The 26,885-nt window shown below is 43.8% G+C and overlaps 1 protein-coding gene across 1 annotated transcript in view; it reads right to left on the bottom strand.

Annotated features, from left to right (window-relative positions):
- Window positions 1–26,885, bottom strand: part of CDH4 (cadherin 4) — a 536,732-nt gene that overhangs the window by 58,103 nt on the left and 451,744 nt on the right. Inside the window, exon 8 of the mRNA XM_058176710.1 lies at window positions 6,264–6,449. Coding sequence (XP_058032693.1) covers window positions 6,264–6,449 — 186 coding nt within the window. The remainder of the gene's footprint in view (window positions 1–6,263; window positions 6,450–26,885) is intronic.

Genomic DNA, 26,885 nt, shown 5'->3' with positions numbered 1-26,885 from the left:
TTGGATTATATCTCCAAAAGTTTAGGAGAACCTTTCCCAGTGACTCCTAATTTGGAAACGATCATTGTAGTTACTTAAGCAGTACATATAATGCAGATAAATAAGGTGGACTTTGAATTTTCCTTTGTTTTTGGTTTTTTTTTTAGTTCTAAGGGCATATTTTAGCTATAAGGAATAAGTTATTCTCTTGTTGTTATGTCTGGAAAAAAGGCAAGCAGTAACAGAGTGCCTCTCTCTTTCAAATTCATTTCTATATTCCTTGCAACATTCATATAATGTTTTAGGGAGTCACAGAGCACCTCTGTTTCATGTTTGGGGAATTTGCTTAGACCCTGTAAGGTGATCCCTTCCCCACCTTGCCTGATTTATGCAAGGCTTGTGATGGAGATAAGTATCTTTTGCCACAGAGGGAATAACTCTTGTTGAGGTGAAAAATAAAATTGGAACTGTACATCATAGATGCCTCTCGGCATGCTTGTTTCAATGGCAGAAGAGCTTAGGAGGGAAGCTGCACAAAAGATACAAAATAGAATTGGAAGGGACCTTGGAGGTCTTCTAATCCAACCCCTTGCTCAAGCAGGAGACCTTATACCAGTGGTTCTCAACCTTTATAGTGCTGTGACCCCTTTAATATAATTCCCCATGATGTGGCGACCCCCAACCGTATCGCGGTGATAGGCAGCGATCTCAGCGTGCCTCAGCAGCCGCAGAAGGGGGGAAAAAGCGGCAAACTGTTTTTTTGAATTTATCGCGCCTGAAGCCGTATTGGCTAGCGATCTGAACTGCTTGCAATTGCCTTGAGGACGGAGGCATTAAAGCGGAGACTCCTCCCCTATTAAGTTTATCGCGCCTGAAGCCAGATTAGGCTAGCGATTGGGAGTGATTGCAGCTAGTTTGAGAGGGAGACATCAGAGCAAAGATTTCTCTCTTTTTTAATTCATCGCGCCTGAAGTCGAATTCGGCTAGCGATTTGAAGAGCCTGCTTGTGGAGTCAACCATTGGAGCGCGATTCTTTGACTCACAAGTATACTTCCCATATTTCCGATGGTCTTAGGCGACCCCTGGCAAATCGTCATTCGACCCCCAACGGGGTCGCGACCCACAGGTTGAGAACCGCTGCCTTATACCATTTCAGACAAGTGGCTATCCGGTCTCTTTTTAAAAGCCTCCAGAAAAATGGGTGAAGCTGCTTGCAGAATAAACAGGCTGCAATGGATGGTTTGTTTTCTAATTCAGTTAAATCCTGCCCCATTCATACACAGGATGCGGAAAGTTAGGTCCTCCTTCTTTTAGAACATAGAATAATAGAGTTGAAAGCAGTAGTGAAATCCATTTTTTTTTACTACCAGTTCTGTGGGCGTGGTTTGGTGGGCATGGTGTTGCTTGGTGGGTGTGGCAGGGGAAGGATACTGCAAAATCTCCATTCCCATCCCACTCCAGAGGAAGGATACTGCAAAATCTCCATTCCCATCCCACTCCAATGGAAGGATACTGCAAAATCCCCATTCCCTACCCGCTCCTGGGAGAAAGATATTGCAAGATCTCCATTCCCACCCTGTTCTGGGGCCAGCCAGAGGTGGTATTCGCTGGTTCTCCGAACTGCTCAAAATTTCTGCTATCGGTTCTCCAGAACCGGTGAGAATCTGCTGGATTTCACCCCTCATTGAAAGGGACCTTGAGGGTTTCTAGTCCAACCTCCTGCTCCAGCAGGAGGTCCTATTACATTCCAGACAAATGTCTGTCCAATCTCTTCTTAAAACCCCCCAGAATTTCCTGACATTTAGAATAATTCATCAGTGGAACGACTTGCCTCCAGAAGTTGTGGGTGCTCCAACACTAGAGGTTGTTAAGAAGAGATTGGACAACCATTTGTCTGAAAATGGTATAGGGCCATGATGGCGAACCTATGGTATGTGTGCCCGAAGTAGCACACCGAGCCATGTTGCCTGGTATGTGCAGCATTGCCCGTTCCTCTTCTGAGTGTTCCTCTTCCTCCGCTGCGCATACGCATGGCGGAAACTGGAAGTTCATTTTCTGGCATACGCATGCTCCCTGGGCAGCTCCTCTTCCGGGTTGCAACCCCAACGAGCGTGCACACACACGTGCTCCCCTTTTTTTTAATTTACATTTATATCCCGCCCTTCTCCGAAGACTCAGGGTGGCTTACAGTGTGTAAGGAAATAGTCTCATCCTATTTGTATATTTACAAAGTCAACTTGTATTGCCCCCCCAACAATCTTTAATTGTATATATTCTGTATTTTATTCTGGCTGTACACCGCCCTGAGTCCTTCGGGAGAAGGGCGGTATAAAAATCTAATAAAATAAAATAAAATAAAATAAAATAAATAATAAAATAAATCTGGGTCCTCATTTTACCTACCTTATAAAGGATGGAAGGCTGAGTCAACCTTGGGCCTGGTGGGACTCGAACCTGCAGTAATTGCAGGCAGCTGTGTTTTAATAACAGGCTATCTTACAGCCTGAGCCACCATGGCCCTTTTTGGCCCTTAGTGCTGAAAAGGTTCCGTCACTAATATAGGGTTTCCTGCTTGAGCAATGGGTTGGACTAGAAAATTTCCAGGTTCCCTTCCAACTCTGTCATTCTGTTAGAACGGTAGCCTAAAATTGCCTAGAATAGCGTTGGACATATTTTCAGAGAAATAATAATTAAAGTGTTCTATCAGTTCGATTCTTTTTTTTTTATATAAATAATTTTTATTTCCATTTTCCAACATCATATTTATGTGCAAACTATTACCCATCATTAATCATTAATTTTCATTTATTACTGATTCAGGCCTGCCCGACTGCCACTTCCTTTCTTCACAACCTCCCTCTCTACCCTCTACTACTTTCACATCCTTCATCTCCTTCACTTTACTACTTCCTCTCCTCCTTCTCCACTCCTCCCTTCTTCCACCCTATCTAACCTTCTTATTCCCCTCCTCCTTCTCTACTCTTTCCTGCCTACTTTCTTCCCTCCTTCTACTTCTCTCTCCTTTTCTTTCTGAAATGGCAGTCGAGCATCCCCAATATCATTTTAAATTTTATTTTCATATCTTCAAAAATTACTGTACATTAATAATCAATCCATGTATCATTTTTCCCCCTCCTCCCCTTCCCCCAGACTTCCCAGAGCAAATACCGGGTATTATGACCAACAATCACAAGCTAAAGTATACAAAATATACATAACCTCCCACCTTTAAAAATTTAAAACTTTAGATCCCCTCACAATAAAAATAAAGAGATAGGAAAGAATAATAAAAAGAAAAAAAAGAAAAGAGGCAATACCAACTTTACATATTACTTCTTCTTACAGTCCATTTTTAAAATTAATCCATCTTCTCAAATTCAATTTTTTTCCCCCACTTGTATATTCCTTCAAATTTCATAAGTCCATTTCTCAAATTACAGTCCATCTTCTCGAACTCAAATATCAGTTCGATTCTTACCAGCTCAAGGCGAAAGACTAATCGAACCATCTAGTAGCTGGTTCCCTCCAAAGTTTCCCTCAGGATAACTGGAGTTCGCACGGCAAAGCACGCCCTGGGGGCTAGGCCGCGACGAGTAGGAGGGCCACCGCGGTGGGCCTTGACGCCTAGGGTGCGGGTCCAGGTGGAGCCGCCGCGGGCGCAGATCTTGGTGGTAGTAGCAAATATTCAAACGAGACCTTTGAAGGCCGAAGTGGAGAAGGGTTCCATGTGAACAGCAGTTGAACATGGGTCAGTCGGTCCTGAAAGATAGGCGAGCGCCATTCCAAAGGGACGGGCGATGGCCTCCGTCGCCCTCGGCCGATTGGCCGATCAAAGTCGACTCAGCTTTCCATCCTTCCAAGGTTTGGTACAATGAAGACCGAGATGGCTGGGGGCCAATATGCTGACTCTGTAAACTGCTTAGGGAGGGCTGTGAAGCACTGTGAAGCGGTATATAAGTCTAAGTGCTACAGCTATTTATTGGAGACTTTCTCAATCTGGTGCCTTCCACATGAGCTGGGTTTTAATTCCCATAATTTTCAGGGAGCGTGATTCAGCTGGAAATGATGGAAGTTAAAATCCAACACAGTGGAGGGGCACCAGTTTAGGGAATGTTGTGTAGAGGAATAGGGCTTAGGAAGAAAAAAAAACACACCATGGCATATATGGGTGTCAGTGGCAACTATAGGTAATCCGTGACCTACGACCACAATTGAGTCCAATGTTTCTGTTGCTAAGCAAGACAATTGTTAAGAGAGTTTTGCCCCATGCTTTCTTGCCAAAGTTGTTTGGTGAATCACTGCAGCTGTTACGTTAGTAACATGGTTGTTAAGTGAATCGGGCTTCCCCAGTGACTTTGCTCATCAGAAGGTCCCGAAAGGTGATCACATGATTCCAAGAAACTGCAACCATCAAAAATACCTGTCCCTTGCCTGAATTATGATCACATGACTATGGGGATGCTGCAATGGTCATAAATGTGAAAATTGATCATAAGTCACTTTTTTCAGTGCTGTTGTAACATCAAAAGGTCACTAAATGAATGGTTGTAAGTCAAGGACCATCTATAATGTGAAGGCTATATGTTTGTGGACATTCCAGAAGAATCTGGACTACCGTGAAGAATTAAATAGAGGAGTAATCTAATCTTTGGCTGATCCAACACAGTTGTTCTTCTATTCTTACATACTAAGTGCTGTTGGTGTGAAAATATGATCTGGGCATATTTTAGTGTCCACATCAAAAGCTTGCACTTTTCTACCACATCAGTTGCAGTTAATTTTATCTCACCTAATGCCTTATCTAGAGAATAATTCCCACTTGACAAAAAAGGCTCTGACAAGGCAATCTTGCTGATATGGATCAAAGCCCTCATTTTATCCCAATAGAGCTGCCACGTTTCCTTAAGATTCCCCTTTGTGATGTACAGACTTCTTCAATAATGGCTCAGTTTATACTGCAGGAAGACTGGCTGAGTCTGAACAGAGTTGCATGTCCCCCCCCCCACCACTGGCACATTCAGGCTCACGGTACCCAAGAGAGGAAGGTTTTCAGTCGGATGTGAAGCTAAAATGGTATTGAATGGGCAAAGCGTTATAAGTCAGCTGGATGGAATTTTGAGCTGGATTTAGTATTGACTTGATTTCATGCCCCCCTGTTTCTAAAAATCAACATTACTTTTAATAAGAAAGCTATAATGTTATGCCCTGTTCCTATTGGATCTTGAACCCATATGTGTGGAGTTCCAGTGACACACCTGCCCATCCCATCCCATCCCATCCCATCCCATCCCATCCCATCCCATCCCATCCCATCCCATCCCATCCCATCCCACCCCACCCCACCCCACCCCAACTCTTCATCCCTTCATCCCATCCTTCCCTCCATCCCTTTCCTTTCCTTTCCTTTCCTTTCCTTTCCTTTCCTTTCCTTTCCTTTCCTTTCCTTTCCTTTCCTTTCCTTTCCTTTCCTTTCCTTTCCTTTCCTTTCCTTTCCTTTCCTTTCCTTTCCTTTCCTTCTCTTCTCTTCCCTTCCCATCCCTTCCCATCCCATCTCCCTTCCCACCCTTCCCATTCTTCCATTCCTCCTTCCACCCTTCCCTTCCTTTCCCTTCCCTCTTCATCTACTAGAATTCTTTATTGGCCAAGTGTGATTGGACACACAAGGAATTTGTCTTTGTCAAATTTCCCTTCCCATCCCTTCTTCCCTTCCCTTCCCTTCCCTTCCCTTCCCTTCCCTTCCCCTCCCTTCCCATCTCACCCATCTCATTCTCTCTCCATCCCATACAACCATGCATGCATGCATCCATCCCAGAGGTTGGTTTCAGCAGGTTCTGACCAGTTCTGGAGAACTGGTAGCAGGAATTTTGAGTAGTTTGGCGAACCGGTAAATACCACCTCTGATTGGCCCCTCCCCCATCTATTCTCTGTCTCCTGAGTCCCAGCTGATCAGGAAGAAATGGGGATTTTGCAGTAACCTTCCCCTGGAGTGGGGATAGAATGGAGATTTTACAGTTTCCTTCTCCTGCCATGCCCACCAAGCCACGCCCACCAAGCCACGCTCACCAAGCATGCCACACCCACAGAACCGGTAGTAAAAATTTTTGAAACCCACCACTGATCCATCCACTTCCATCTGCAACATAGTGGTTGCTGTGTTCATTGAATGCATTGCCTACCTGAATCAGATCCCTACAAAAGTTTGGACCAACTTTTCTCCAAACTTAAACCTCTCTAGAACTTGCCTGTGGGAAAAAAAACTCCCCAGATAAACGAGACATACGTACCCTCACAACGGTTACCAAGCCTTCATTGGTAACAGGATCAGTCCTAACGGTAAAATGACCAGAAGGGTCTCCACTGATTATTCGGTAAACTGCATTCCAATTGGGTGAGTGGGGTTGATCTCGGTCCATCACAGTCAAATTAGCGACAACAACTTCTATCCGGTTTTCTGGAACTTCACCAGAATACTGAAAATAGAGAAGGTTCTGTTAGAAGTGTCTTTGTGTTTGTATGCATGTATGTGTGCAGAAGTATCCCAATATGTTTAGAGTTATTGAAACACCTTACTGACACTGTTGAGAAGGCTTGAAGAAAAGCTTTATCCTCCAAATGTGCCTTCCTTCATCATGTCCATAGTTCCCACTTTCAGATATTTCCCCCACTATTTAACCTTCAGTGCTCTGGGCTTACCTTGTCCCCTCTCTACAGAAAACCTCAGCTTTCAGCAGATAAATATAGTTGCAATTCATCATAGATTCTTTTGTGATTTCAGCATAGAGTTCTAGACTTGGAAGGGGCTCCAGCTACATGGATTATCCTGTTCAGGGATGTCAAACTCAAGGCCCAGGGGCCAGATCTGGCCTGGGAGGGTGCCCTGGAAACAGCAAAGGACCGGCCCATGGGCGGATCTTCCGAACTCCGTTTTTTTTTTAGTATAGAATTTTTTATTGGCCAAGTGTGATTGGACACACAAGGAATTTGTTTTGGTGCATATGCTCTCAGTGTACATAAAAGAAAAGATAACTTCATCAAGAATCAGAAGGTACAACACTTAATGATAGTCATAGGATACAAATTTAGCACTTAATGATACAACACTTTAATGATAGTCATAGGCAATCAGGAAACAATCAATTACAGTATAAATCGTAAGGATGCAAGCAACAAAGTTACAGTCATAGAGTCATAAGTGGAAGAAGATGGGTGATGGGAACGATGAGAAGATTAATAGTAGTGCAGATTTAGTAAACAGTTTGACAGTGTTGAGGGAATTATTTGTTCAGCAGAGTGATGGTGTTCGGGAAAAAACTGTTCTTGTGTCTAGTTGTCCTGGTGTGTAGTGCTCTGTAGTGTTGTTTTGAGGGTAGGAGTTGAAACAGTTTATGTCCAGAATGTGAGGGATCTGTAAATATTTTCACAGCCCTCTTTTTGATTCATGCCGTATACAGGCAGTATTTTGCTGGCAGAGGGTTGCAGGAGGACATCACAGCCAAAAATGGAGCTTGTGAGGGCTGTGGGAGGCTCTCCCAAGCTCCGTTTTTGCTGGCATGCCTTTGCAGCCGACTATGGAGCTTGTGCAGGCCATAGGCGGCCCTCCCGAGGTCTATTTTGGCTGGCAGAGGGTTGCAGGAAGCCTTCGCAGCTGAGAAAGGAGCTCAGGAGCCCGTTTTCGCTGGCAGAGTGCTCGGGCCACCACAGGTGCCCCCGACATGATTGACGTCGAGCTGGCCATGCCCATCCTGCCCTCCACCCCAAGGTCAAACATAACGCTGATGCAGCCCTCAATAAATCGAGTTTGATACGCCTGATGTAGTTCAACCTTCTGGAATGTACAAGGAAATAATCCATGAACGGTAGCTGCCTAGCCGCTTCTTAGAGACTTCCAGAGATGGAGAATATGAACAAGTGGACAATCACTTAAACATGAGTCAGCAGTGTGCAGCCGCCGCCACAAAAGCTAATACAATCTTTGGTTGTATAAACAAAGGCACAGAATCAAAACCACGTGGGGTATTAGTACTGCTTTATAAAGCCTTAGTAAGGCCACACCTGGAATATTGCATCTAGTTTTGGTCACCACATTACAAAAAAGATGTTGAGTTTGGGAAAAAGTGCAAAGAAGAGCAACCAGGATGATTAAAGGCCTGGAGACTAAAACCTATGAAGACCGGTTACAGGAATTGGGATGGCCAGTCTAAAGAAAAGAAGAACTAAGGGGGACATGATAACAGAATTCCAGTATTTGAGAGGTTGCCACAAAGAGAAGGGGGGGGGTGTCAACTTATTTTACCAAAGCACCTGAGGGCAGGACAAGAAACAATGGATGGAAACCAAGCAAGGAGAGAAGCAACCTGGAATTAAGGAGAAACTTACTAACAGTGAGGACAATTAACCAGTGGAACAGCTTACCTTCAGAAATTGTGGGTGCTTCACCACTGGAGGTTTTGAAGAAGAGACTGGACAGTATAGGGCAGTGATGGCTAACCTTTTTGCCATCGCGTACCAAAAGCAGGGGTAGCAGATTTGTGTGTCATGCACATGCATGCCCACACCCATAATTCAATGCACCCTGACCCCCCTGTGAATGCGCGCATGACCTCCCACATGCTCCCCCTGCTTTTGGCACATGATAGCCTGGTGGGTCCGGTAGGCCCATTTTTTGCCCTCCCTAGGCTCCAAAGGATTTCCTGGAGCCCGGGGAGGGTGAAAACAGCCTTTCCCAGCCCCCTGGAGGCCCTCCAGAGGCCAGAAATGGCCTGTTCCCCAACTTCTGGTGGGACCGGAAATTAGTTGGCTGGCGCATGCATGCACGCTGGAGCTGAGATAGGGCAACACTCAGGTGTCCATAGATATGGCTCCGTGTGCCACCTGTGGCACATGTGCCATAGGTTTGCCATCACAGATATAGGGTCTCCTGCTTGAGCAGGTGGTTGGACCAGAAGACCTCCAAGGTCCTTTCCAGTTCTCTTCTGTTTGATTGATTGAGTTTGGATGACTATTTATATCAGAAAATTGTAACCCTTGATGATAGCAATAGCAATAGCACTTATATACCACTTGTGGCCCTCACAGACCATCCTAGCAACCTTTAGTCTAGCATTATATTAACTGAAGGATTGGAAGGAGCTTTCTTCTGAATAGGAGTCCAAATGGAACATAAACTCAGTAAGCAAATGGCTTTCCCGTGGACTATTTCAATAAAGCGATAGAACAATATGTTTGCATTGCCCTTGAAGGCGACTGACCTGCTCAAGGCCAGACCATAAGGTTGCATCCTCCATTATGTTGCTCCTGCCTAGAGCATTTGCCATTTAAGTTCACTGCAAGACCTCAAACTTCAGTTCAATTCTGATCCCCAAGCGGTAGAGTTGGTTGACTGCTTATAACAATTCTTTTAAAAGGGCACCTTCCTTCAGGCTTATGCATTATCCTATTAAAAGTTGAGCTTTTAATGAATGGCAGAGAGTTACTGTGCTCACATGAAGTCCAAATCACTTCTGAATTATTGTCAAAGTGTGCTCAGCCCCTCCTCACAAGTAAAGGGGAATATTGCACACCTATCCATTTTCTGTCCATCTCCTGCCCTCCTTTCTTCCACCCATAACACCCACTTCCCTGCCTTCCTCCTCCCTCAAGGCAAAGGAATGCATAACATTCAATGTTCTTGTTGTTGACCTTTCGGCGGTTTGGGATGGAGGTTATGCAACCATTCTAGGTCTACTGGACCTCTCATACCACCAACCATGGTATCCTTCTGGATCAGTTTCAGGGGTTGAGAATGAGCGGCACAGGGACACAGTGGTTCTCCTTCCTCAGTGCCTGGCTCCAGTTGGAGTTGATAGGAGAAAAAATATATCAAACCCTAGGTCCCTACAGTGAGGATGCCCCAGCTGAGAATTACTTCATTCCCAGCTTAGTCCAAATTAATTCCAAAACAAATCCTTCAAAAAAAGTCCTTCAGCTTTATCACAAACCTTTGTCTTCTTTGGCACCCTGCCAAAGGTTTTTCTTGGCAAGAACCCCACGAAGTTCGGAACCAGGAGATGCTGATAAGAAACAATGTAGCAATGTTGCTTTTCTACAAAGAACCCAAAGCTGTTGCTGCTCTTTTAAACCTCCTGGGAGGGGCCAATCATCTCCTAGCCTTACTCCCGAGTCGTCCTTTTTGCTTTAGCTGCTCTTGCCTTCTGGCAGCTCTTCACATGCGTGCACTAGGAACAGGCTCTTCCTGTTCCTCTGCCTCTCTGCTGTCTGCCTCTGGGGGCTCCAGAGTCCGTGCATCGTTCCCAGATGGTTTGTTTGTTTGTTTGTTTGTTTACATTTATACCCCGCCCTTCTCCGAAGACTCAGGGCGGCTTACAGTGTATAAGGCAATAGTCTCATTCTATTTGTATATTTTTACAAAGTCAACTTATTGCCCCCCCAACAATCTGGGTCCTCATTTTACCTACCTTATAAAGGATGGAAGGCTGAGTCAACCCTGGGCCGGGCTTGAACCTGCAGTAATTGCAGGCTTTGTGTTCTTAATAACAAGCTTTTACCAGCCTGAGCTATCCACGGCCCTTAATTAATGGCCTCAGACACAGAGCCCTCATCCGGGCCTTCCCCTGAATCCAGGACTTACCCATCGTCCTCCCCAGCCTCCTCACTGTCCAACTCTGCTGCCAGCTCCGCAGGCTGCTGGCAGACCACAACAGATGGGGTGCCGCTTCCCCAGACTGAGCTGGTACACAGTTTGGCCAGGGTGAGACTTTGCACAGATTTATCTAGTGCGCAAATTGTTCTTTCCCAAACCAGGAGGCCTTGCTCATGATCATTCAGAGCTGTAGTGGTGCGGTGGTTAGAGTTCAGTACTGCAGGCTACTTCTGCTGATGACCGGCTGCCAGCAGTTTGGCAGATCAAATCTCACCAGGTTCGAGTCTGACTCAGCCTTCCATCCTTCCAATGTTGGTAAAATGAGGACCCAGATTGTTGGGGGCAATAGGCTGACTCTGTAAACCGCTTAGAGAGGGCTATAAAGCACTGTGAAGCAGTATATAAGTCTGTGCTATTGCTATTGCTACTTTGGCCACCTCCCATTTGTATTACTGAAATGCATCCTACATGGGGCTTCCCTTGAAGACAACACAAAAACTTCAATTGGTCCAGAATGTGGCAGTGTGTGCAGTGACAGAGGCCACTAGGTTTGTCCATTTTACATCTGTGTGGTGAGAGCTGCATGGGCTTCCAGTTTCTTTCAAAGTGCAATTCAAGTGGCGGTCATCACTTTTAAAGCCCCATGAAGTCCAGGGCCAGATTATCTATGAGGCAACCTTTCCCTAAAGGACATCTACCCTATCCTACCAGGTCAGATAGGATAGGTGTGCAGTTGAGCAGGCCTTTATCCTCCTAGTCTTCTGTAAATCACTGAAGACCTGGCTTTCCCCATAAGTACTGGGATTTTGCTTATTTATTTAGTGCATGGCAATGTGGCTTAGGGCCTGGGTACTTACGGAACCGCCTGCTGTTACCTCATGCCTCCCACCAACCCGTACGCTCACACAGAGAGGGACTTCTCAGGGTGCCATCCGCCAAGCAATGTCAGCTGGCGGCCCCCAGGGGAAGATCCTTCTCTGTGGGGGCTCCTACCCTGTGGAACGAACTTCCCCTGGGTTTACGCCAAATACCTGACCTTCGGACCTTCCGCCGCGAATTGAAAACACATTTATTTATTCGCGCGGGGCTGGCTTAAATTTTATTGGTTTTAAATTTTTATTATTAATTTTTAATGGGTTTTAGTTTTATATGTTCCAAAGTTTTAGGCCAATTATGTAATAAGTTTTTTAATTCGTATTTTAATTGTATATTGCACTATTTGTTTTACCTTGGCTGTACACCGCCCTGAGTCCTTCGGGAGAAGGGCGGTATAAAAATTGAATTAATAATAATAATAATAATAATAATAATAATAATGATGATGATGATGATGATGATGATGATGATGATGTTACATTAGCCAAGAGACTACAATGCTCATGCAGAGTAGCAGTTTGGCTGCCTAAGACTTCTAGCCCTGTTTGGTTCCTGCTTTCCAAGGTGCGTCACAGGGGGCAAGTTAGCTTTATACCAGAAAGAAAGACGAGCTTTTCTGCAATATCATCTGGGGTCTTCTCCCTCCATCAAAGTCGCCTCAGAAAGAGCATTACAACTGGGAAGGTCCAGCACCGGCAGGATTCTGACCATCTATATGAAGCGCCGGCTCGTCTCCCCACCAAAGTGGTACCTATTTATCTACTCACATAGAGCATGCTTTCAAACTGCTAAGTGGACAGAAGCTGAGGCGAGGGAGGGGAACTCACTCCACCACACGGTGCTCGAACCGCTGGAGCAAAGATGATCTCCAGTGTCATTAAGCCACTGAGCACCTCCAAAGTAATGGGATAAGATGAGGTGACTGCATATCGCCACGTTTTTGTTTTAAATGTGTTTTTTTTTAAATAGTTTTAATATGGCTTTTATGTTTTAATTTTTGAGCGGGTGCCACCCAGATTTGGTTATAAAATGGGCGGCTATATAAATATTTTAAGTAAAGAAATAAAGAATTTTCCCTCCGCATTTCTTTATTGTCTCATCTCTTGAATTTCAGCTTGTAAAAATTTCTGATGCCAGAATCTGCCAACTTATACTTTGAAAGTGCAACAGACGTCAATATGAATAATAAATAAAAGGCGAAAGATTTATACGATCTGAAGAGAAACCAGACGACTTCCGGTGTCCAGTGGCAACGGACGTCTGGAAGGCTTCTCCTGCCTCCAGCGCCCGAATCCGGCCGCCGCCGAGGCCCTCAGGGGCCAGGTGTTCCGAAAAGGACACCTGCCGCACGGACGGCTCGCCAGGGGTCTCCCAGCCGACATACAGGACTGTGGGGACCGATGCTGGCGCGTCCTAGGCTTGGCGGGGTTCGGAGGCCACAGGCCGCGGCCATTATTTTGGTCGTCGCCTGGGCGCTGTGCCCGTGACACCGGGCATTGATTTATAACTGCAGCAGCCTGGTGGTGAGCAGGAACGGAGAAGAATTGAGGAGGAGAAGGGAAGGGAATATCGGTGGCGTGGTGGAGTGCTCCGGAGTGCGGGGTTTTCCCCCCGGCGGTTGGAAGGAGCACGAGTTATTCTGGAGAGAGGAGAACTTAAAATAAGAAGATTACCGGTTTTGTGGAGCTCTGGAGAGAAGAGGTGATGGAGAAATTTAGGAGGGAAGGTTTGAGGCCCCCCCTCCTTCTGGGGAACAGTGGTGGCGTCCAGCTTCCGCCTTTACTATGAGAATTTTGATGACATCACTTCCCTTCGGCTTCCTGGTTGACTAACTGTACTCTGGACTCGTTGCTCCTGTGAGTGCCCCCTGGTGGATCCGGAGGAAATTACAAGGATACCGTGCCTGCCTGAGGATTTTGTATTTTTTTTTCCTTAATGGCAAAAGGTCAGAGACCAACTGCTGGAGAGATGGAGAGAATTTTGGAAAAGTTATCTAATATGGACAAGAAATTGATGAAATAAGAGCAGAAATTGTGACTATCCAAAAGGATTTAAAGGATACTCAACAAGTTTCAGCAGAAAACAAGCAGAAAGTGGAAGGTTTGGAGGGTGAGATGCGGGCAGTGCAGAAAAGAGAGGAGACGACAGGCAATGCTGTGCTTGGACTACAGATGGATAAAATGTCTTATTTCCTTAGGTTTCAAAATTTGGAAGAAGTGGACCAAGAAGACTTGAGAGATGTTGTGACTAAATTGTTGGGAGAATTTCTTGGGAGAGGTGTTGATTTCATGAATTGGGATGTGGATCGAGTTTATAGAGTTAATTCGCAATATGCACGCACGCATGCAGTTCCCAGAGAGGTTCATGTCAAATTTGTGAGAAGAGAGACGAGAGATGAAATTCTTAGAAAACATAGGAGTGGGGCACTGATTTACAGGGGCAGGAGATAGCCATTCTGAGGCAGATTCCCAGACAGGTACGTGAAAAAGAAAGAAATATTATTTTTGTCAAGCAAATTGTACCAGAAGGAGTGGGCTTCAGATGGCTGATGCCAGAGGATTGATGATTTTCCGGGAGGGCATTACGAAAAAATCAGTACAATTGCGGAGGCTACGGCCTATGTGGAGGAACACAAAGCCTCCTGGAATCAGATGACCCAGGAATTGAAGAAGGGAGGTTATAGATCATGGGCGGAGCGGCTGCCGCTGTTGCGGCCCTGGAGTTGGGTCAGGCTGAACCCAGAGTTCTGAGATCCAAAACTAGGAAGTGATAAAGATATTTGGGATTGTGTTGGTTTTCCTTATTCTCTTTTGTACGATATTCTGTTTATTCTTGACTCTTCTTTATTACGTTTTTAAAATTTGTAAATTTAGCTACTTCGTGTCACCTGCTTGCCATATGGCTGTTGTATGTGTTAAAAAATTTGAGTAAAATTCTTATTTTAGATAAGAAAACTGAAAATTTACCATACCTGATATGTATTTGTATAAACCTTTTTTGACTAATAAAAACTTTTTGAATAAAAAAAAAAAAAATATATGAATAATAAATAATAACAATATACAGATTGTTGTTTTTTTTTAAAAAAATCTTTAAAGTTAGATCTCCTCTTTGCTACAGTTCGATTTGAGAAACTCAAGTTGGAAGGCAAGCCTGTATTAATGTTTTATAGGAAAGCTGCACTTTTAAGTGAATCTGGAAGCTTGAAATGTTAAAAGCACTTTCATCAAACGACTTGATTTCAGGGGTTGGTGAATGGCACCAAATTCTCAGAGTTTGCCTTCCACAACACAGGCCTTTCATCTGTAACTCAGCACACCAGTAGGTTCCACACCCAAACTTCTTAAGAAGTAAATTGAGACTTTAACAAAAATGGGATTTCATCCATGTTTTAGTAATGGAGCTTTTCTGTCAATGACTTTTAACAACTCTCCGGTTGTTTTCTTTTCTTTTCTTCTATATTTCTTTTTTTTAGGGCCCAAAATCCTTCTTATTTTTGCGGTTGCAATTTAGCTCAGCATCCTGGTGAGGGAGAGAAATGTTAAAACTCTGATGAGATCAACAAAAGAGGCTTCCCTTTAAAAAAAAAATCAGGACATTCTCATTAAGGATATCTTTGCTTTTGGTCCCAGTAATGCATAGATTGAAATAAAAATTATGCCCAAAATTTAATGGAGGTGATTCAATTGCAGAACACCTTGCTGTAGTGGTTAAGGCGCTGGCCATGACCCAGGAGACTGTGAGTTCTAGGCCTGCCTTAGGCGTGAAAGCTGACTGGGTAACTTTGGGCCAATCACCAGGAGATTGTGAGTTCAAATCCAGCCTTAGACATGAAAGCTGAGTGGGTAATTTGGGGCCAATCACCAGGGCACCGTGAGTTCTAGTCCCACCTTAGGCATGAAAATTGGTTGGGCGACTTTAGACCTGTCACTCTCTCTCAGCCCAACTCCCCTCATAGGCTTGTTGTTGTGGGGCAAATAGGGAGAGGAGGAGGTATTATATATATTTGTTGCTTCAAGTTACTTATAAAGTAAGAAAGGTGGGATGAAAACAAAATCAAATAAACTAAATAAACCAACAGTGAATCCATTAAACTGTTTTTCTGACTCTGAACGAGTTCTGAATCATGATATCCAACCGAAGGAATGTTCTGTACAAATTAAGCAAAATGCATTTCTGTTTATTTATTCTTTCTACTTCTGCCAAGCCAATAGGAAGCAAAAAAAACAACAACAAAAAAACCCCAAAACCAGAATAAAAATGCATGAGTTCTGTTAGTTTCCGCTACACCTCCCTAATCTTGTTCAAAAAGATAGTTATAAAAGCTTTTTATTGGCTATTAGTGAAGAAAAATATGTATGTTTGAGAGCGGCATATTCCAATACCAGCAATTGGGGAACAAATTAAAAGAAAGCAGAACTATTTTCTTCCTGGTCTATGAGTTTCTCACAGCATTCTCGTATTTTAAAGTTAGTATAGATTTTCTGGTACAAAATTCGTTTCAGTATTGAGCACTCTATGGCGATCATTTAATCCATACCTGCCTAATAGGTTTTCGTAAAGGAAGGCCCCAGCCTGATACATTTAGACTAGAACTTTTGTTTTAACTTCCATATCTTCTTTCAGTGAACTTTTAAGTTTTTCTTAACAGCAAAGTAAATGGAATTCCAAGAATCCAGATGATCATGGATAAAATCTACATATGTGGCTGTTGTGAATCAACACTGACAATGGCCTATAATCAAGCAAGCAACCAACTTGTTGTGACCTAGGCCCAAGTAGTTATTGCCAGACACAATCAGTCCTAAACAAACGTATTTAATTAGAACAGCTGAGAATTACTTCATTCTCAACTTAGTCCAAATTAATTCCAAAACAAAGTCCTTCAGAAAAAGTCCTTCGGCCTTATCACAAACCTTTGTCTTCTTTGGCATCCTGCCAAAGGCTTTTTTTTGGCAAGAATCCCACGAAGTTCAGAAACAGGAGACAAGAAACAATTGTAGCAGTGTTGCTTTCCTACAAAGAATCCAAGAGCCATTGCTGCTTTTTTAAGCCTTATGGGAGGGGCCAATCATCTCCTGGCCTTACTTCTGAGTCATCCTTTTTGCTTTAGTTGCTCTTGCCTTCTGGCAGCTCTTTGCATGTGTGCACTAGGAACAGGCTCCTCCTGTTCCTCTGCCTCTCTGCTGTCTGTCTCTGGAGGCTCCAGAATCCGCGAATCGCTCCCAGATGGCCCTGGCCCCATCTCTGCCTCTGATGCAGAGCCCTTGTCCAGGCCTTCCCCTGACTCCAGGACTGACTCATTGTCCTCCCCAGCCTCCTCACTGTCCGACTCCGCTGCCAGCCCTGCAGGCTGCTAGCAGACCACAACACAACCAGCCAGAAAACCAAAAGAAGAAAATAGATTGTAAGCATGTTAGAATTAACTTTTCTTCCCTACTCTTATTGTTGACATGTTCAAATCAACATATGAAGGAATACATAGTGTGTTTGATTGGACATAGAGAAAACCAGGAAAATTGTGAGCATTGTTTATATGTTATAAAATGAGATTTATAAGGAGAGTTAAGTACTGTACTTTGAAAAAGAAATAAAATTCTCCATTAGTTTTATTAATTTTGACAATGCATGCTGTGCATCCTGGAGGTTGAACTTAAATATATCTGGAGAACATTAGATAGTGCTGAAATTTATAGCTTATAAATTGAATCTAACAGGTCTATAATTCTTGAGTCTAACCTCATTCTTTTCTGTGGGTTACATATTTATGTACACTATACCTAATTGCATGACTAACTATGCAGACTACCAACACTAGCGTACTATAAACAAAGTACTTGTAGTAACAGCTAAGTAGAACATTTTCCATTTTGTGATGCATAACATAGAAAAAAAAACAGAACACACAAAAATGTAGCAATAGCCATAAAATGCCTAGCACAACAGAGGACATGACTCTAGAATTAGAATATTATATTGGTAATTTGATCCGTAAATTTCTGGATTATGATAGGCTCCTTTGACACTGATCACTACTTTAAGAATGGTGTAATGTTGGTCATTAGTGGTCTTAACAGTTTTCAGGCAGGTGACAACTGTAGTATGGGTTGCAAAAACCTGGATGAGCATTTGTTCAGTCATTCAATCCCTTCTGCCTCTCTGGGTCCTGATAGACATTTTGATGGAATTGTGTGTCAGTAATTCCTCTGAAAGTTTATAAGCTCCTGCTTATATCATCTCTGATAGCATCTAATAATCTTGTCTACTCTTAGCCACTTCTGAGTTTGCCTTTAATTTTTCCAAGCATCAGGATCGTCTCCAACAACTCTTTGCATTATCTATCTCTAACATTTATGTCAGAGTTTCATTATTTCATTCACGTATTTAAGTGAGTGTCTGGTTTTGCTTTGTATAGTATTGAATTGTGTGCAGTTTTTTAATCAACCCAAGGTATTCTCCAAAATTCTCTTCATCACCACAATTCCAAAAAAAATCAATTTCTTTTTTCATTAAGCCTTTCTGATAATCTGGGTTTCAAGGCTGAACAATGCAACTGGGACGACTGATTACCTTAACATGTGTGCCTTTATTGTCCCTGTGATATTTCTGCATTTTAATATTTTATCAAAACTCCTCTTTGGCTATGCAGTAGGCATCTCTTTCATTTCACAGCACAGTACTACCCCTGTACGTTTTTGAACCTAGGTAGATAAAGTCCACCAGATGGCAGAAAAACATAATTGTTTGGACATTTGCCATCCAGACCTGATAGTCTTATTATGGGAAATAACATGTTTATATAGAACATAGAATAATGGAGTTGGAAGGGACCTTGGAGGTTTTGGTCCCAATTGTGGTCAGTTGTTATTCTGTTATTATTCTGTTACATCTAATGAGACCTAGAAGAAGGACCTTCTCTCTGGTAGCAATAGCAATAGCACTTAGTGCTATTGTGATGGGTTGCCCCCGGTTCGGACCGGTTTTATAGAACCGGTAATGAAACCAGGGAGGCTCCGCCCACTGACCCAAACGTCATCAAAACTCTTCTGCCCATGCACAGAAGAGCGCGTGTGCACGTGGGCATGATGCGAGCCAGTAGTCAAGGTAAGTAGAACCCACCCCTGACTTAGACTTATATACTGCTTCACAGTGTTTTATAGCCCTCTCTAAGCTGTTTACAGAATCAGCATTTTGCCCCCAACAATGTGGGTCCTCATTTTACCGACCTCGGAAGGATGGAAGGCTGAGTCAACCTTGAGCCTGGTGAGATTCAAACTGCCAAATTGCAGGCAGCCGGTAGTCAGCAGAAGTAGCCTGCAGTACTGCACTCTAACCACTGCGCCACCGCGCCTCTCCTATACCATCCCTCTATACTATTCTGGATAAATTCAGAATAGTATTCAGTCTCTTTTTGAAAGCCTCCAGTGACTTCTGAAGGCAAGCTATTCCACTAGTTGATTGCTCTCACTGTTAAGAAATGTCTCCTTAGCTTTAGGTTGCTTCTCTCCTTGGTTAGTTTCCATTCCTTGTTTCTCGTCTTGCCTTTTGGTACTTTGGAATATAATGCAGACAATATACAATATAGACAAGGCTGCACATCTTTTTATGGAGGTAGTAATAATGATAAGTGTGATAAGTATTGAAGGGACATAAGACACTTAAAACTAAAGTGCACTGCAAAGTCAATCCAAGCTTTCCTTTTTATGGTTGAGGTTTATAAACTGCACAGATCACTTTCGTGCTTTGCTCCACAAGCTTCGGATAAAGCCACCATATCCATATATGGTTGCAAAGCGCTGGAGAGATAGAACAAGTAACAGACAGCCCTGCTGCTGGTAAATGGGCTCATTAGTTAAGGCTAATTGCCTCATTAGAAAAGGGCGTGTACCTAAATGCAGAGATAATTTGTGCCATATCCCAATTGGGCAACTGAACAATTTAAAGGGATGGTTTTAAATTAAAGTGAATGCTGCAAATAGCCAGTTTTCATTTGCACAATATTGAAGTTGCAGCCATTTTCCACACCCGATGTGAAAATAACAACTAGCATATTTGCACTCCATCTCCCAATATGTCCGTAGAACATTGGAAAAAGTTAGCATTTTTAATCGTATCAATACGGGAAGGAGAGAGCCGTTTTTGAACACTAATGTTCTTTGGCAGAGTGTCATGGGATTTCGTGATGGGAGGGCCTTAGGTTTTGCTCAAGTCATAATCAAGGAAGGTTTGATATTTTCAAATGCATACGATATAGCCTCTTGTGTCTTCTCTTGTGTTTCTATTTTAAAGGCTTTTATTTTAGAACGAACGTGTGCATGCCATTCCATCTTTCTAATTTAATTTTAGGAAAGTTTTATTTGCATTTGCATTGCAAATGGGCAAATTTATTTCCAATTGTATACAATTAGGGAATTAAATACATTCAACAATGTTTGCAAGGAGTCGTAGCAATAAGTTAAAAGTGGGGGGGGGGAATCGGACTTTCTGCGGAGGATGACAAACTCACTCAGTGATAAAATGAAATGGCCAAGAGAGTTATGTTGAAAAGGCAATCTTTAAAGACTTCATAACTCTAAAAGAATGTTATCTACTGAAAGTCTGAAGAACTGATGTAAAATGAACTAAATTGTTCTGGCCAAGACAGGTACATAGTATAAATAAATAGTAGTTCAGTAGTTAAAGTAGACATGCAGCAGCACTCAGGATTCTTGGAAAGAGATAATTAAACTGTCATAATTATTTTATAGAATTAATGCAGCAAATCCTTTTGCATTATCACTCTCTTGCATTTTAGTATCTGATGACTATGGGCCTCATAGTTTAAAGATTATAGTTAGAGCATGCTGTGTTTTGTTCATATGCAACTGACAGATTGGAGGCCAAATTGTGATTTTAATATAGATTTTATTTATTATTTATTATTTTGTTTTGGAATTTTTAACTAGGTATTCCTTGAGATGTTCCTTTTAACTTGCTCTGGTCTTTGTAATAAATATTGAGTTGATTTGATTAGATAAACCAGACCAGGGGTCTCCAACCTTGGCAACTTTAAGACTTGTGGACTTCAACTCCCAGAGTTCCTCAGCCAGCAAGCTGGCTGAGGAACTCTGGGAGTTGAAGTCCACAAGTCTTAAAGTTGCCAAGGTTGGAGACCCCTGAACTAGACTAATGTTGGTGAACCTTTTCAGCACTGCCGAAATAGGAGCACACATGCACGCGGGGGAACACCATAAACCAGAAAAACAGCTCCCTGGCGCGCATGCGTGGGAGTGCCGGAAACTAGAAGAGGTGAGCTTCCAGTTTCTGGCATGTGCATGCGCGCCAGGGAGCTGCTCTTCCAGTTTCTAGCACTCCTGTGCGCACGAAGGCCAGATGGCCGGCGCCTATGTATACGCCAGAATCCAGGAGAGCAACGGGCGATGGCTGGCATGCCCGGAGAGTTAGGTCTGCATCAGTGGCGGGTTGCCCCCGGTAGTAAAATGGGCAGGAAGCTCTACCCACCGACCCAGAAGTCGTCATAGGTGATCTGTGTATGCGCCATCCCATTGCGAACCGGTAGTAAAGGTAAGTAGAACCCACCCCTGGTCTGCATGCCACTTTCGGCAGGCGTACCATAGGTTCGCCATCATGGAACTAGACATTCAGATGATATGATGCTAAAAAAGCCAACACAGTTCTGGGCTGCATAAACAGAGAGATAGAATCAAGATCACGTGAAGTGTTAGTACCACTTTATAATGCCTTGGTAAGGCCACACTTGGAATATTGCATCCAGTTTTGGTCGCCACGATGTAAAAAAGATGTTGAGACTCTAGAAAGAGTGCAGAGAAGAGCAACAAAGATGATTAGGGGACTGGAGGCTAAAACATATGAAGAACGGTTGCAGGAACTGGGTATGTCTAGTTTAATAAAAAGAAGGACTAGGGGAGACATGATAGCTGTGTTCCAATATCTCAGGGGTTGCCACAAAGAAGAGGGAGTCGGGCTGTTCTCCAAAGCACCTGAAGGTAGAACAAGAAGCAATGGGTGGAAACTGATCAAAGAAAGAAGCAACTTAGAACTAAGGAGAAATTTCCTGACAGTTAGAACAATTAATAAGTGGAACGACTTGCCTTCAGAAGTTGTGAATGCTCCAACACTGGAAATTTTTAAGAAAATGTTGGATAACCATCTGACTGAGATGGTGTAGGGTTTCCTGCCTGGGCAGGGGGTTGGACTAGAAGGCCTCCAAGGTTCCTTCTAACTCTGTTGTTATGTTATGTTATGTTATGTTATGTTATGTTATGTTATGTTATGTTATGTTATGTTATGTTATGTTATGTTATGTTATGTTATGTTATGATCTAATGAAAACTGAAGATCAACACAGGCATATAAAAGAGTAAGAGATCCTGTGGGTTTTTTTTTAAAAAAACATTATTGATCTATAAATTCCATCAACTGCAGCCAGGGTAGGGATGAAATGCTCCTGGTTTGGACCGGATCGCCAAATCCGGTAGCGATGGCGGCTGGTGGTTCGGAGAACTGGTAGCAAAAATCCCTGTCCCCCCATGCCCAGCTGAGCCGCGCAATCATCAGAGGTTTTTTTTTTAAACTTTTAAAAGCATTTTTTCTTCGGCCAAAAAAATACTTTTAAAAATTAAAAAAAAAAGCCTTTGATGATTGCGGGGCTCAGCTGGGATCGACAGAGCCTTTTAAAAGCATTTTTTCTACAACCTCTGCGGCCAAAGAGGTTGTAGAAAAAATGCTTTTAAAAATTAAAAAAAATTGGCCACGCCCACCCAGGCACATTACCCTTGCAAGCCACGCCCACAGAACCAGTAGTAACAAATTTTACATTTCACCACTGATCATGCCCATCAACATCTGGAAAGGCACAAATCCTCCCATGTCTAGTTCTGGTGAATGGCCTTGAGAAGTCAACTAAGAGCTGATTATTCTTACAAGATAAAGACACTTAGACAGGATTACACTCAAAAAGAGAGCTGTTGTCCCAATGCTCATCTATCCTCCAACAGATGTTAAGTAAACTGGCAGGGTCAAGTGCTATTTAGCTCCAACTTAGCTCCACTGGTGTTTGAGGCTGCCTCTAAAGGATATTTGGCTCTTTCTGACAACTCCGCAGCAATGAAAGAACAGAAGAATCATTTTCCAAGGTTTTGCTCTGGGAAAGCAAAAGAGGGAATGTTGAAGACAACTTCTTACTCATGGATGACTGGGAATTTTTTGAACTCCTTCAGGGCCCAGTTGGACTCTTGACCCTGGAGACGTGATATTCAATTTATGCTCAAAATTTTAGAATATGCTAGGTCAGTGATGGCTAATCTTTTTGTTGTCGTGTGCCAAAAGCAACCCATGATGCAATGCATGTGCGACCCCCCCCCCGTGAGCCGTGACCTCCCCACGCATGCGCACCTGTCCCCATGCTCCTCTCATCCCCCATGCATACACGTGCAACCCCCCATTCTCTCCCACCCCTGCGCATGCACGAGTGCCCCCTCGTGCTCCCGACAGCCTCTGTGCATGCACATGACCCCCCCACTCTCACGCCCCCACATATGCGCATGTTGCCCCTGCACATGCATGTGAGACCCCGGGCATGCACACGTCTGTTGCATGCACGCTGCCTTCCGCGCATGTGCAGCAGAGACCCGAAAACCAGCTGGCCAGTAGGAGGCACGTACGCATGCGTGGTGGAACTGAGCTGGGGCGATGGCTTGCGTGCCGTCAGAGAGGGTGCTGCCTGCCACCTCTGTCACGCGTACCATAGGTTCGCCATCTCAGAGCTAGGTGGATCCTGCAAGTGCCACAGATACTGTGCTTGGCAGTCTCCTTTGTTGTGATGCTGCTGAAATTTATTGAACAGGTGGTTTACTTTGAATCAGTAGATGCTCTAACTTTGGAGCTTGCCAGCCAGGAGGAGAAACTGTTTGCTTTATTCTGCCAACAAAACTGCTTTATGATAGCAAAGATGGACCCTAGATTGCTGTTACCAGGAGCCCAGCATGAATGTATATTAAGAGCTGAAAATCTAGTGTCTGTGGTTTGCTTCCTGACTACAACTCAATGCTGCAAAGGTTGGAGACCATTTAATTGAATTGTGGACATTTTTGTCAGCAACATCTGGCAACGTTACATCTCATTGCACACATCTCGAAGTTCAGCACGTCGGCGCTGGCATCTCATTTCCACTTTGGACATTTCATCCTCATTATTGCATAATACATATTACAGGGCTGTTGGTTAATGGATTTCTTCCTCCTGGCTCTACGTACGTTAATGGAAGAGGTTTTACGGAAGAAGAATATCACAGCAGGATACGTGTAATCTGGACAGATGTTACAAATGAAATGGCTCATAACAAATGGGCCCAAGCTAAATAACAGGTTGTGCTCTATGGTGGATGGGCCACGTAATGGCCATGGAGAACCCATGGATGCGGTGGAGTTGAGCACGTGGTCCATTAAAACCACTTTGCTTGAAGATCAAATATTAATAAGAGGTGTTGATGTGACCCGCCGGATCATTTCTTTGAATAGAGATTTAGGCAACCAAGAAGCTGTTGTGTTCGGCGCCAAAAAAGACGCCACCCCCAAATAACTTGGAGTTATAGTTGTCAGCTACCTGGAGTCATATGATTGGGCATGCATAGAAAGGCTGCCAAACTGAACAACCAATCAATGGGTAATTTTTTTGAATTCAGGGGTTTTCTAGACATGTGTAACTGCATAGATGTGAATATTAATTATTTGGGGGGGGGAAATGATTTGCTTATATTTTTTACAGATGTATCCAGCTATTTCTACTGGGATAGATAGATAGATAGATAGATAGATAGATAGATAGATAGATAGATAGATAGATAGATAGACTGACCGACAGACGGATGGACGGACGGACAGACAGACAGGCAGACAACCTGAATCTCTTGTGTTTACATGAACAGATCCATGTCGTTTTCTTGGCAACAATATGGAAGGGATTTACTTCTGAATGAAGGAAAGGATAATGCTGCAGGAACCAATCTGAGTCAGTCACTGGGACCAGAGGTTTATTCTTCCAAGCTGTTGGGTTCAGGCTGGAGCCTAGCCTCAGTGAACCTCTCTTTCTCCAGAAGGTGTCATAATAAAGGGGATAATAAATAGTAGAGAGGATTTCCTATTCCTTTCTTCTATTGTAGGGTGCATGATGGCTCCGGGGTTAAATATGTTGAACTTGTCAGCTGGGAAGCTGACCGCCTGGGTTTGAGACCCAAACACCTCACAATGGGGTGAGCTCCCGTTCCTGGCTCCAACTCCTGCCCACCTAGCAATTTGAAAGCATGCAAATGCAAGTAGATTAAGAGGTACCACTTTGGTGGGAAGATAATGTGCCTTTGGTGTACAGCCATGCTGGCCACATGACCACAAAAAATATCACTAGCTCCCAGATTGGTCTACCACTCTGGGCTATCCTAAAATTTCTCCCTCCAGCTATTAGAAGGGGTCAACCCAGTGATGCAATTCAAGTAATTTAACAACTGATTCTTCCTAATGACCGGGTAGGCGTGGTTGGGAGGTGTTCATGTGACTGAATAGGCATGGCCAACTCAACATCACTCATGGCAAGGTGGGGTGGCGCAGATGGGCCGAAGCAGTGGTGGCAATGGATGGAGCCTTAGTGCAGTAACAAAGTGCCCCTGTACTTGCCTTTGTGCAGCAGCAGCATTTTGCCTTCGTCGTGGTATATTTGCGCTCAAGGCAGCCCTCACCTCCCACTGTTTTGGGCTCAGAGCTGTAAGCCATGTCTGGAAAGCCCTGTGGTGGTGAAAAGTGGCTGGGTCTGATTCTCCACTGTCTCATCTTTTGCTGGGTCTCACTGCCTGACAATCAGGGTTTTAAAAAAAGATTTTTGCAGCAGGAAATGGTGCCCGGCTACTTCAGGCCTTCGTTGGTGCAGCTGGGCATGCCTTGGTTGCTCAGGGAAATGCACAACCTTCTCTCTGCCCCGAGACACTGGCCTGTTGCATTCACCACCGCAGCTACCTTATGGCCTGCCCGCTGATCCAATCTGGCTGCCGCCACTGCTGTTGCCAGGGGCAAGTGAGGCAGGGTTTCATTGTGGGTCCACATCGTAATGGGCCCCAGGAGGAGGAGGGGACCCCATCTCCCCCATTGTGAAGCATGTTAAATTTCTCTGTGCTGCACAAGGTGCTGCGAGAGCAGCTGGCAGGCCATGAGCTGGTGAAGGTGGCCGGATCGGGTCAGCGGGCAGGCAGATGTACCGCGATGAAGGCAGAATGCTGTTGCTGTGCAAAGGCAAGTACAGGGGCATTTCATTGCTGCACTAAGGCTCCGGCTGTCGCTACCACCGCTTTGGCCTGTCTGTGTCACCCCACCTCGCTGCAACAGCGCCATTATCTCGCTCTGGCTGGCGAGGTCTGCGCTACTCCCTGCACCACATCTTGTACCACCCACTACGACGGAGATTTCAGGCCCTCCCAGAGCGAGTCTCCCTCCCCCACCATCGCCCTTACCTTCTCAAGCCAAGTGAGGAGTGACTGAGAGGGGAGGGATGAGGGGCGGGGCCAGGCAGTGGTGGGACCTGCCAGTTCATCGAACTGCGCAAAAGTTAACAACCGGTTCGGCTGAACCGGCCGAATCCCACCACCGGGTCAACTTATTCTCCAAAGCACCTCCAAAAGACAAGAAATAATAGGTGGAAGATTATTAAAGCGAGGACTAAGGAGCACATAGAACTAAGGAGACATTTTGTTGAGAAGGGGAATGGAGGCTGGATAATGAGAAGAAAGCTTTATAGCTTTATAGAATAGAATAGAATAGAATAGAATAGAATAGAATAGAATAAAATAGAATAGAATAGAATAGAATTTTATTGGCCAAGTGTAATTGGACACACAAGGAATTTGTTATAAATAGCTTTTTGATTGCTAATGTATGATATTGAAAGTAAACTTTTTTGGATTTAGGATTAAATAAAAATATAATACTTAAAGCCACAAACCAACAAACACCCACAGCAAATGGATATAATCAGAGGCAGTTCTGTGATTTTGGAATTTACTATCATGAATTATGGTGACATTTGTCAATGAAAAATGATTGGTATGGAGAAGAAACGTATTTCATCTTTCACCGACTTAATTCTGAACTGAGAGAATAGCTTTTGATTCCATTTGAGCTTTCCTTAACCCTGTCTTTCTTTCTGGCAACAGAAAATTGAAATCTGTTAATTTTCCTTTTCTTTTTTTAAAAAAAAATTGTGGAGCTTTGGCACTTTTAGCTTCTGGGATCTGGAAAATTAATTATTATTAACTTCAATCAAAAGTGTTCGAGAAATCAAAATGACTTAACCAACTCCATTTAGCTTCCTGTGTAGATCTCAGTTTGGG

This window comes from Ahaetulla prasina, chromosome 3 (assembly GCF_028640845.1).
Source record: "Ahaetulla prasina isolate Xishuangbanna chromosome 3, ASM2864084v1, whole genome shotgun sequence".
NCBI lineage: Eukaryota > Metazoa > Chordata > Lepidosauria > Squamata > Colubridae > Ahaetulla > Ahaetulla prasina.
The sequence above is the reverse complement of the archived record's forward strand: the minus strand, read 5'-3'. Positions and strand labels throughout refer to the sequence as shown.